At 42.4% G+C, this 11,593-nt stretch overlaps 2 protein-coding genes across 2 annotated transcripts; one reads left to right on the top strand and one right to left on the bottom strand.

The window, feature by feature from the left end:
- The first annotated feature begins 1,583 nt into the window (after nt 1-1,583).
- On the top strand, nt 1,584-6,577 carry pnn (pinin, desmosome associated protein). The gene is made up of 9 exons (XM_004559319.4): nt 1,584-1,743; nt 2,154-2,234; nt 3,284-3,355; nt 3,628-3,703; nt 3,811-3,905; nt 4,053-4,128; nt 4,265-4,420; nt 4,675-4,813; nt 4,922-6,577. The coding sequence occupies exons 1-9, from the start codon at nt 1,631-1,633 to the stop codon at nt 6,076-6,078; spliced, it is 1,965 nt and encodes a 654-aa protein (XP_004559376.1). The 5' UTR covers nt 1,584-1,630; the 3' UTR covers nt 6,079-6,577.
- A 1,490-nt stretch (nt 6,578-8,067) lies between these two features.
- On the bottom strand, nt 8,068-11,568 carry gemin2 (gem (nuclear organelle) associated protein 2). The gene is made up of 10 exons (XM_004559318.3): nt 11,228-11,568; nt 10,992-11,076; nt 10,254-10,343; nt 10,037-10,096; nt 9,772-9,888; nt 9,306-9,350; nt 9,143-9,211; nt 8,797-8,907; nt 8,573-8,631; nt 8,068-8,389 (listed from the first exon to the last, which is right to left on the bottom strand). Exons 1-10 carry the CDS (start codon nt 11,350-11,352, stop codon nt 8,350-8,352), a joined length of 801 nt encoding a protein of 266 aa, XP_004559375.3. The 5' UTR covers nt 11,353-11,568; the 3' UTR covers nt 8,068-8,349.
- Between the last annotated feature and the right edge of the window lie 25 nt (nt 11,569-11,593).

Here is an 11,593-nt window from a genome sequence, read left to right on the forward strand (position 1 = left end):
CCAGAAGTGCTTTAGTGATATAGATATATTACAATGTATATTAGCAATAATATAGATATGTGAGTATATTACAGAAATGGGTCTATTATGGTATGTTATAATGTACACGGTATGAAGTATGTTGTGAATATTCTATAACTATAAGTATGTACAGGCTGTAGTGAGTACAAGCTATGAACAGGATATAAATATGAAAAACTATACAGAATATGAAATAAATAACTTTACAGAATCTGGGATATACAGCTATACAGAAATGGGAACTATGCAAGTTGTAAACAGTTGTAGGATTAAAGATTATCGAATGTACAGAATGATTATTTACACAGAGCTATACAGTAGTGCAGTTAAGATAAGTGAGGGTGTAGATAGTTTCTACAGAGGCTATATAAAGTGCTAGTGGTTGTGAGTGGTGGTTCAGTCCATGTTATTATTGTGTGTTTGAGGGTACAGTTGTCCATTGTGGGTGTGTGTATGTTCAGCCCATGAGTTTAACGTAGGTCAGATGTCAGGAGGCAGAGTTCAGGAGTCTGACAGCTGTGGGGAAGAAGCTGTTCCGGTACCTGGTGGTCTTAGTCCGGAGGCTCCTGTGGCGCCTCCCAGAGGGCAGGAGGGTGAAGAGTCCATGTGATGGGTGACTGGGGTCTTTGATGATTTTCCCAGCCCTTTTCAGACACCGCTTCCTGTAGATGTCTTTTATGGCAGGAAGTGGTGCTCCGGCGATGCGCTGGGCAGTTTTCACGACCCTCTGCAACGCCTTCCGGTCCGAGGCAGAGCAGTTCCCGTACCAGACTGTTATACAGTTGGTCAGGATGCTCTCGATGGTGCAGCGATAGAAGTTCACCAGGATGTCTGAGGACAGGTGGTTCTTCCTCAGAGTCCTCAAGAAGAAGAGGCGCTGGTGAGCCTTCTTGACCAGCTGTGGCTCCAGCAAACATCAGCTGATACTTGAAATTAACATTAAAAAAATTCTACCGACAGCTGATCAAGCTCAAACGTGCTGCCGTTGTTTAGCGCGACATCTGCTGGTTCTCTCTTTCTGGAGAGAAAAGCCGATCAGCTGATCATTGATCAGTTTCATGATTGAATTAGCAATTTTCTAGCTGAAGTAGTGATGAAATCACGTTCCCTTTCACCTCAACTTTAAATTTCGACCTCCTCTGCTGTAACTGGTCAAGCCCAGAGTCGATCATGACCAACTGGCCAATCCACCACCATTCATTTATATCGTTAAAAAATAAATAAATAAATAAAACCCCATCGGCCCATAAAAACGAAAAATCACGAGCGGCCCACCGGGCAAATGCCCGTATGCCCGATGACCAGTCCAGCCCTGTCAGCCCTGCAGTGGTGAATAATCCGCTGCTTCTTGCCTTCAGTTGAAGGCCGAGCTGAATTTAGTTTAATCAATTTTAAAGATCCTTCTAAGGCTGGGAAATTAACTTTATTTCAGATACACGCAAACACGCCATTCACCCCCGATTTTAGAACCAATACATACACGTTAGTAAGCATTATCCATCCCCGACCAGAGGGTGGCAGTGATGCGTTGATGAAGAGACAGGATGAAAAAGAAGTCTAGATGTAGAAGAAGAGGACGAAGACGTGATTCGCGCTAACTGGAAGCAAGATGGCGGTGGCAGTGCGGAGCTTGCAAGACCAGCTAGAAAAAGCCAAGGAAAGTTTGAAGCATGTGGACGATAATATTCGTAAACTGACCGGACGTGATCCTAATGAATCAAGGTAAAAAGCTTAACTGGTTATTTAGTTTTTTAGCGAGTTCCTGGAGTGAAGCTGGAGAGCTGTACTCAGTCGACGCGTGCTAAGTTAGCGTGGGTCGGCTAACCTGCAAACAGCACCGCCTCATTGTTTTGTGTCGCACATATGTTTTTACCATCCTAATTTATTCGCATCAAACGAATAAAAATGAACCAAATCAGTGACTTCTTTAAATATTGAGTTGGGACATTAAATCTGGTAGATGAACAGAGTCGAGGCCCTGCAGGAGGCGTCGTCCGGGCGGCACATCACTTTGTCTTGCTTAATAATACAACGGTTCTGCAGCAACACAAATGCATAATGTTAACGTGAGTCTTATTTGTCAGACTGTATTCTTTCTTTTGTGTTAACCTCGGTGTCTGCTGTGCTTGCAGGCCGGGTCAGATCCGTCGGCTTGGAGGCCCCATGGCAGGCCCTGGAGGAGGTGGTAGAGGCAGAGGAATAAACCTGCTAAGGTAAATCTTTGCGCCCCCCCTCTCGAAAAAAAAAGAGCTTTAGATTTTCAACTTTAGTGTGTGATCTGAAAAGTATGTACAAAAGTACTTCACCCCACCCCCACCCCTCACACATCTTCCACATTGTATTAAATGTGAGACTTGGCGTCAAGTCACTTCTTAAATAAGCCTTGTTTTGCTATTGTACAAATGGTCATACATGGTCATACAATGGTCATACATGGCCTTGCATTCTGTAACCAGCAACAAACCAGTTCAAACCTTCACACTTATAATCATATTGATTTCATCAGTTAGACATTAAAAGGGGGAATTGTTGTGATTTTCTTTTTTCATTTTAACGGCTATGGGGAAGTTAATTATCAGAAGCAGAAACTATATAACTTTACAAACTGTAATGGACTGAGAAGCTGCCCCATTTTGCAGGATAATTTGCCTTGGGGGTTTTGTTTTTAAATGTGAACCATCCACACCCACTATAACCGAGTCCAAGAACAAAAACATGGAGTTGGAGATAAATGTTAATCACATTTGTCTATGATGTTTTTATGATTCAGTCTGTAAAGGAACCACTGGTGTTTCAGTTAAATGTTCAAAGAGGGTTTGAAAATTGTTGTTTTTGTCTTGATGCATGCTCAGTCGTCCAAGTAATTAAATCCCAGGAAGTTGATTGTTCATCAGGGCGTTGTTTTTAGTGGGCGAAACTTTTGGCCACTCATTCAAGTGATTTAATATGCAAAGTGCTATGACCACTTAAGGACAATGAAACTGATCTCAGGGCCCATTGTTGGTCCTTAACGGTAGTTTTGGTCATTATGCAAATAAACAGTTTAAAAGGTTGGGGAAACCTAGAGTGAGCTCAGTCTGAGCTCAGTCACTTGGATGAGTGAAGCATTTCTCCGACAACACGACCAGATGAACAGAATCAGCTTCCTTGGAGTTTCTTTGTGTCTCTCCAAAAAAAGGTAGAATAAATTATTTCAACAGTTTAAAATATTTAAAAATTCAGTCTGTGCATTTCTAAAGTTTTCCTCTTTGTCCTCTCTCAGACGCAGTCTCTCAGACATGGGAAGCGGCGGCCCTCCTGCCAAGCAAAGGGACATCGAAGGAGCCCTGCTAAGGTGAGATCTCGACTTGAAATATAATATAGTGATTGGGTAGTTTCTAGTTTTGGAGCTTGTGTAACACATTTTACCTGAAACCCTTCATTTAATATTAAGATTATTTAACAAGTGTAAGAAAATATGGTTCTTGTTTGGGGTGGGTGGTATTTCTGCACATGTGAGGCATTATTTGAATTAATTCTCAGCTTTCTGTAAGTTTTTTTTTTTCTCCCTTGTCTTGATTTCAAAGTACCATCTCTTATGAGTATTTGATCTTTGTGTGGCTGCAGGCTGGCAGGGGACCAGAGGGCCAGGAGGGACATGCGTCACGACAGCGACGCCGAGGATGACGATGATGTCAAAAAGGTAATTTTGTCAAAAATACCTGATCAGTATTTGCTTTCTCACAGTGGATTTTTTTCCTGCTTTGAAGTGATAAAAATCCTAACATTTGCTTCTTGTCCTTCCTTCAGCCGGCGTTGCAGTCGTCTGTAGTAGCTACCTCCAAAGAGAGAACGCGCCGAGATCTCATTCAGGACCAAACCATGGATGAGAGGGGAAAACAGAGGTAGCTCTTAAACTCTAGTTTTACATTCAGAGTTGGTTATTAAATAGCCTGAGCCATGATTGGTTTAATTTCATCTGGCAAATGGCAAAACGTGTCTACAGCTGAGAATTAAGTGTGTGATGGTGTTGTTTGTGTTGTCTTGGTCAGGAATCGGCGCATGTTCGGCCTGCTCATGGGGACCCTGCAGAAATTCAAGCAGGAGTCAAATGTCTCTTCAGAAAAGGTGAGGAATAGATTCATCTTTTGCTTGGTTATGAGAACAGTATTTTTGAAAATATAGGTTTCTGTGTTGATGAAGTCATAAATTCCATGATTTTGTTTTCTTGTTCTGCTTCATATTTCTTTTTGTCATCCTGTAGCAAAAGCGGCGTTCTGAGATTGAGCAGAAGCTCGAGGTTCAGGCTGAGGCTGAGAGAAAGAAGGTGGAGAATGAAAAGAGGGAGCTGTTTGAGGAGAGGAGAGCCAAGCAGACAGAGTTGAGACTTCTGGAGCAGAAAGTGGAATTGGCTCAATTGGTAAGACGGTGTATTTGTTTGAAAGTGGGACTAGCATGAAAGTGGTGGAGTTTTGTTTATTTTTAATGAAACTGGATTTACTGATTCGGCCAAACTAAATGTCTATTTCATTTATCACTGCTTAATTTTCACACCAAATTGTAATTTGATAAACATCTAATTTAATACTTAGTCTTTTAAAATCTTTTTTTGTAGCTAGAATGATGGGAAATGTAAAATCTTTTTTTTTTTTTTTTTTTTTTTTCCATCCAAAGCAAGAGGAGTGGACCAGCCACAATAATCGCCTGGTGAAATACATACGCACAAAGACCAAGCCTCATATCTTCTACCTGCCTGGAAAAATGTGCTCCGCAACACAGAAACTCCTCGATGAATCCACCAAGAAACTAAATGGTGAGTGGGAATTTATTTTTGGAAGTGCACTGACAGTGTTGTGGCGGTGTTATATAGTCACAGGGGATCTGTCTACTAAATAACATGAGGATTTTTTTTTCTCAACAGCTGTGTTTGAAGAGAGGTGTGAGGCTTTTGCTGAACACCTCAGCAAGATGGAGTCGCGTCCCCGTCGACAACTAAACCGCGAACAGGACGGCAACACTGCGGCAACAGGGACGGAGCAGCCGGAGGAGGGTAAGCCAGCAGGTCAGGTAGTCAAAGTGACAGGTAATAAGGGCAATGTAGAGATGGAAGAAGAGGAGGAAGATGAGGAGGAGGAAAAGGAAAGGGAAAAGGAGAGGGATAGAAAGGTGACAGAGAAGGAGGAAGGGGAGAAGGAAGTGTCTAAGAAGGTAGAGGAAGAGCAGGAAGGGATGGAGTTAAGTGAGGAGAAGCGGGAAGGAGAGGATCAGAAGAAGGGAGACAAAGAGGGTAGTCCAGAGTCAGAGGAGATGGAGGTAGAGCAGGCAGTAGAGGAGGAGGACAGGGGTAAGGATGTAGGGGTGGAGATGGAACGCAAGCAGGGGCCCACAGATCTCCAGGACAGCAAGTCCTCTGAACCAGCTGTAAGCAGCCAGGAAGCCGAAAACACCAGCCATCAGCCCGAGCCCAGCCACGCTGCTGAGGAACCAGCAGCAGAGTCTCCTGTGAGCAATGGGGCATCTAAAACCCCAGAACCCCCGTCAGCCCCTAGTGTGCCTGCACAAGTGTCCACAGTCCCTGGCTCTACGGTCCAGGACTCCACAGTTGACAGACAGGCAGTGGAGGGGAAATCGCAGGAGGAACCCCCACAAAAACTACCTGCTTCCCAGGAGGTCCCTGTTACTGCCCCAGCTAAGGAGGACAGCGGCAGAGGGAGAAAGAAGGAAAAGGAATCGAGGAAAGGCCGCAGTCGCAGTAACAGCTCTTCCTCTTCGTCCTCTGGCTCCTCCTCCAGCGGAAGTTCCTCTTCCTCCTCCGGGTCCAGCCGCTCCTCATCATCCTCTTCTTCCTCCTCATCCTCATCATCCAGCAGCCGCAGCCGAGACAGCGGCAAACGCAAGAGGAGGCCCTCAGATAGAGACAGGAAGAAGGGAGACGAGAGGCGAAGCCACAAGAGAGGAGGGAGTGGCGGAGGAGGGAGGGACTCGAGGGGATCGAAGAGGAGCGAGGAAGGAAGGGGCAGGTCGTCCCGGAGCGATAGGGAGCATAAAGATAGAGACAGGAAGGACAAGCGACGCTAATCTGGTTCTTTTTCAGCTTCTGTAAAAACTGATGGAAAATAAGCTTCCAACTCTTTACTTCCAACATTAACTGTTTCCTCATAAAATAGTTTTGACATCAGGGGGTCTGCTGGTGGCCAGTTCCTCCATCTTTAACTTGGAGGAAAAAGAGTCCATCTCTAATTGAACCCCTTAAACAGTAAAGGTGTAAATTCCAAATGATTTATCCTTAGTCTCAGATTTGGTCTTTACACAGGTCTTTGTGACACAGTGAAGAAGGTTGTGAATGTTCTCTTTTTCATCTTAAGCATAATGAAGAGGGTGGGCTCTTGATGGTGGTCATTCACATACATTACTTTTGTTTCATGTTGTTGTGACAACACTGTTTATTCCCATTTATTTCCACTGTTTTCAACAATGTCAAGCGTGATTTGCTCAAATACTGGATTGAAACTTTTTTGCTGGGGTGGGGTTAATGACTGATAATCTGCTTCAAAATAAAGTTGAAGTAGTGAAAATATGCTTGTTTGTGTGAATTCTTATTTGTTTTTATTTATTTTTAAATACATCACACTCTTCAGTTTATTGCACAGTTCAGGCAAAAAATATCCTCAAAATACAAGTTATACTTTCCTAAGGATGTGCGAAGCGCCAACAGTGGTTAAGTTCAAATACATGTACTACAAAAACACAATCATGCTTATTTTAATGGCGTGGAACTGAATTAGTTTTCAAGCATGTAGTTGAACCCTGAAGATGTTTGATCTAGTCAATCTTTTATTTAGACAGCCAAATCACAACAACAGCTGCCTATAGGCACCTTATATTGTAAGAAAGATCCTACAATAATACATACAGAGAAAAACTCAACAATGATATGACCCCCTATGAGCAAACACTTTGGTGACAGCGGGAAGGAAAAACTCCCTTTTAACAGGAAGAAACCTCCAGCAGAACCATGCTCAGGGAGGGGTGGGGCCATCTGCTGCGACTGGTTGAGGTGAGAGAAGGAAGATGGGATAAAAGACAGATTTGGTGTATTTTGTGGGTAATCAGCCCTAAAATGCAAAAACTCATTGGGAGTGACCAACACAAGTAGAGCAAAAAAGGCAAGCCTGAGATGGTCTGGGTATGTGCAGAGGAGGGATAGATGTAGAAGGCTGAGCTGCAAATAAGGAGGAAATCCAGGAGACCTCAAGAGAAGATTCATGGATGTAGTGAAGGAAGCCCTACAAAACATGCAGAACTGAGCACAAACTATGTCCATGTTGTTTCATTTATTTATTTTTTAGAAACATTTTTTTAAAGTATCTGGGAATTTTTTTTAATTAGGAACCCAAGTGTACCTGATTGGATTTGTCATTGCAGTATATTTGGTTCCACTGTATATCCATGAGGAATTGTCATGTCTAAAGTCATTCTTAAATTGTCATTTTTAAAGAATCTATTTGACATGATCACAAGGGCTTGATGACCAGAAAAAGTGTAATTAGCTTGAGAAAAGAAGGCAACAAGACTTCTTCACGGTTGTGAAGAATTCCAGGTACTAAACACTTAGTGGGGCATTATGCCCCTGAGGGTCGTTGACACACTATTGATCACGTCATCTCAAGTCAAGGTGAGAGTCATTGTCACCTGGGATTAAATGGCCTGCATTTGTATAGCGCTTTACTCAGTCCCTGAGGACCCCAAAGCGCTTTACACTACATTCAGTCATACACACATTCACACACTATTAAGGATTAAGGATGAAACCAGTGTGTGAGGCCTTGCCCCACCCTATCATGAGCTATTAAGATCACTTGAGGCAATGTGTGAGGGGGTTGAAGCACCTGGGACTGTATTGTAGGTGGCTGATAGCTGGAGTCGTTAGCCACCACACCTGTTCAATGATGGTTGTTCACAACAGACATGGCCATAAAATGACCTGGATGACTGAGAACCTGCATACACATAATCAGCAATGATGTACACACACACACACACACACACACACAGTTTTCTTACAAATCACAGATAATAGAAAACTTTTATTTAGAGCTAAATTACACACATATAAACGCACAAAGAAAAGCATAAACCTGTTTGAAAAAAGTAGCCCTGATCCTGCTGCATTTTCTTGTAGTCCCTGTGTGCCAGCGCTGCTCTGTGCAGGTAACCAAATACCTTACAAATAAAAACATGTGTTTTTGTAATCCAGTCTCTTTGTTTTCGAACTTCAGCTTTCACTGCAGCCAGACTTAACAATATGATCCTCCATATGTTGGTGAGGTTAAACAGATCAGGTTGGCTTCACTCCTGCTGATCTGCCAGATCATTCTGTTCAAAGTACCTGCAGTAAAAACAAAAGGAAGTAAGTATAGCTGCATCCTCTGTACACATCCAGACAGCAATATCATGGTATCATCACCCTGAACAATTTAGACACTGGTGGTAAAAAAAAAACAAACCAAAAAACATTTAGGGGTTTTTCTCTACACAGAGTTCCATATAAGAAAAATACAGAGAACCTTACCTGGCAACAAGACAGATGAGCAGGTTGAGGGCGGGTAGTTTATCATCTTCCTGGCTGTCCTGTGAAGTCATGCAAGCAGGGAAAAGACTCAGAGTAAATAAAATCAAATATCATCAAATTTCAACAAAAAACGAGAAAAACATGGCCTGCTGTGGCCGTTTCAAGCATGGAGTGATAGCACATAGAGATAGTGCTTTACAGGAGATGGTAGGATTGTGGCCTACCAGCGTGCTGCGGAGCTGGGCGCATCTCCGTGCAAGCTGTCTGATGGATGAGTGAGCTTCGGGCAACAGAGGCTTTTCCAAGCAGGCCAATAAAGCATACAACCAGCGCCCCTGGAACAAGAAGATAGACTGCAAACTCAAGTATTTCACAATAACTGCAGCCAATAAACCATCACCTTCTATATCTGAAACATAAGACAGAAGCTGAAGGAATGTTTGGTTTCATGATATCTGTGCGGAATGCATAGTCAGCTCATATCTATCTTGAATGCAACACAGGATGACTATAAATGCGTGTGGAGTTCGGAATCAGCATAAAAATGTGGTGCTACTACATCAAACTCACCAACTGTGGAACAAATTCTCGTTCCTCGAACCAGCCGATGAGGATTTCCAACACCATCAGCACTGTAGACTGTAGACAGGTGGGAAAACGCAAACACACATATCTTCTAATCAGGCTTTGACTGGTTTAGAACATCTTGAATGTCTATAGAGGGATCGTTTACCTGATTTAGCCTGCTGATGATGCTTAGGAAGGGAGGGAACCCCATCTGAACAGACAGAGAAATGCTGAGGTAAATAGAGCAGTACACATTTTGGATCTGAAAAGTAACGCCGATGCTGAAGTGCTTTCACTCTAAATAAAAACACTTCCGTTTACATAGAAATCTGTGGGAAAATGGCCCACAACTCCCTGATGACTCAGTCACTAGTTTCAGCTCACACTGAATACAACATGAAGTGATTTTTTTTTAATTATTGGCATTATTAGGAAGATTTTCAATCACAGGTTGTTACTTGTAAGTGTGTGGTTTCAGGTCCAGTTTCAGTGCTCAGTTGGAGGCTTTGTGACAAAACCTCATTAACCAATAGGTGATAGATGTGACCGACAGCTTCTTTACTGTCAAAAAATCTTACAGATTGTATTCATGATGACACAAAACATTGAGATATAGCCATTACATATATAACCTTGCTATAGTCCAGTGCTGGCTCTGGTTCTGCATCTGTGTGGGAGGATGAAGTGCCCAGATAGACCTTCTCTCCTAAACAAAACCTCTTCCAACCCTCCTCATCCGTTAGCTTCGGCTGTAACATACAAATACGAGCATACATAAAATTTTAACATGAATTCTGTTTTTAAGTTTGCCTCTTGGAGAAAGACAAAGTATTTATTTGGTTATTAGAGGAAAGCATTGCATGCTGAAGCATTAAAATTTACACATTACCACATTACCATCAGCACGTTGTCATCTAGAGTTTGGCTGGTCCAGTGTTTCCTGTGCCTTGTGATACTCTAAAGGAAAAAAAATGTTGTAAATGTAAACAAAAGTTCATAAATTGTCAAATATCCATTTGTACAAATTTGTGCGGATTTAGACCTACAAAAAGTTTTAGTGAATTCTGTTAGGCTTCGCTATTCTATAATATCATAACAGCAAAAAGGCTCTTACCTGTCTGACTTCAGAGAAATTGCTGACTTGTTGTTGTTGCCATCTTAGACTTGGGGAGAAACCCACTGGAGCAGCATGACACCCTGCCACCTAAAAACCAGAAAACAACCCCGCAAAAAATGTAACTGAGAAATAATCAGAACAGATGAAGCATTATTGAGATGTATTATGTTTTATTTTGTATAGCATCTTCTTTTCTTTGCCAAATGAACTGCTGTATACTGTTTACATGATCAACGTAAAAATCGAACACAGCACAACATTTTTCAGAGCCTATCATTCATTTCTAACTGTGCAGTGAAAACTATGAAAAGATATTAAGAAAGATTCGTACAGATGTGCTCAGAAGTTTCCATCCACTCATCGTGGGTATGAATGTTTTGACCCTTTGTGGATTACAGAAAATCAAAAGTAAATTAAAACTTGTGCACCCAATTCTTGTTTTTCAAGGTTATTGAAGTGAATGCTTTAAAATCATTCCATCCTGAAAAAAATGAAAAATTCAAAGAAATCATTTAAAAGCCCAACATTATGAGGACATTCACACCCATGATGAGTGGGACTGACTGCTCACATCAAGGTAAAAATACTTGAAATGCTTTGATTTGCAGACACCACAGAGTAACAAAGCTAATGAACCCTGTCACTATCAGGGTCAGGGCTTTGTCATTTCCTTTAATTTGTCATACATCTGCAGCATCAACCAGTCTCAATACATTTGCCTCTCAGTTTACTCACAGATGCATTCACTGTTTGCTTCTTCCTTAGTTTTTTGGGGTCAATCTGAGCGACCACCACCTCTGGGCACAATGAAGCCTCCAGCCTGTCCAAAAGGAAAAAAGTTCATTGAAGCAGCCCGACCACCTCAACTAATACATTAACACACCAAAGAGAAAACAGGCAAAGAGAATCTAGGAGTTAATTAGACGCGAGCATTAATAAGAGGTGTGTTCTTCAGGTTGCGATGCACTTACTGGACCTGTCGGAGGTACTCCTGGGGGTTTCTCGGCGGTCCGCTCAGGTCCAGGTCGCCCACGGTACCGGATCCACACTCCACGGGCAGCAGTCTCGGCATTAACTCCTCCACGTCTGACTTCATTGTGACTGAATGTGTAAGCTCGGCTAGCTTTTAACTAAATGAAGCAGTCAAGCTCAATTAAAAATACGGACTCGCAACGGACCAAAACACTAAACTTTTACCAAGAGTAAACACAACCAGACTAGACCGCCATCTCTCTCGCAAAACAAACGCATAGTGATGACGTCGTCTTTGTGCGCGCGTTTGCCTTGTTGCCACAGCAACAGACCAGCTGTCAGTCCTGGAGAAAGGTCGAAAATAA

This window comes from Maylandia zebra, linkage group LG19 (genome assembly GCF_041146795.1).
Source record: "Maylandia zebra isolate NMK-2024a linkage group LG19, Mzebra_GT3a, whole genome shotgun sequence".
Taxonomy (NCBI): Eukaryota; Metazoa; Chordata; class Actinopteri; order Cichliformes; family Cichlidae; genus Maylandia; species Maylandia zebra.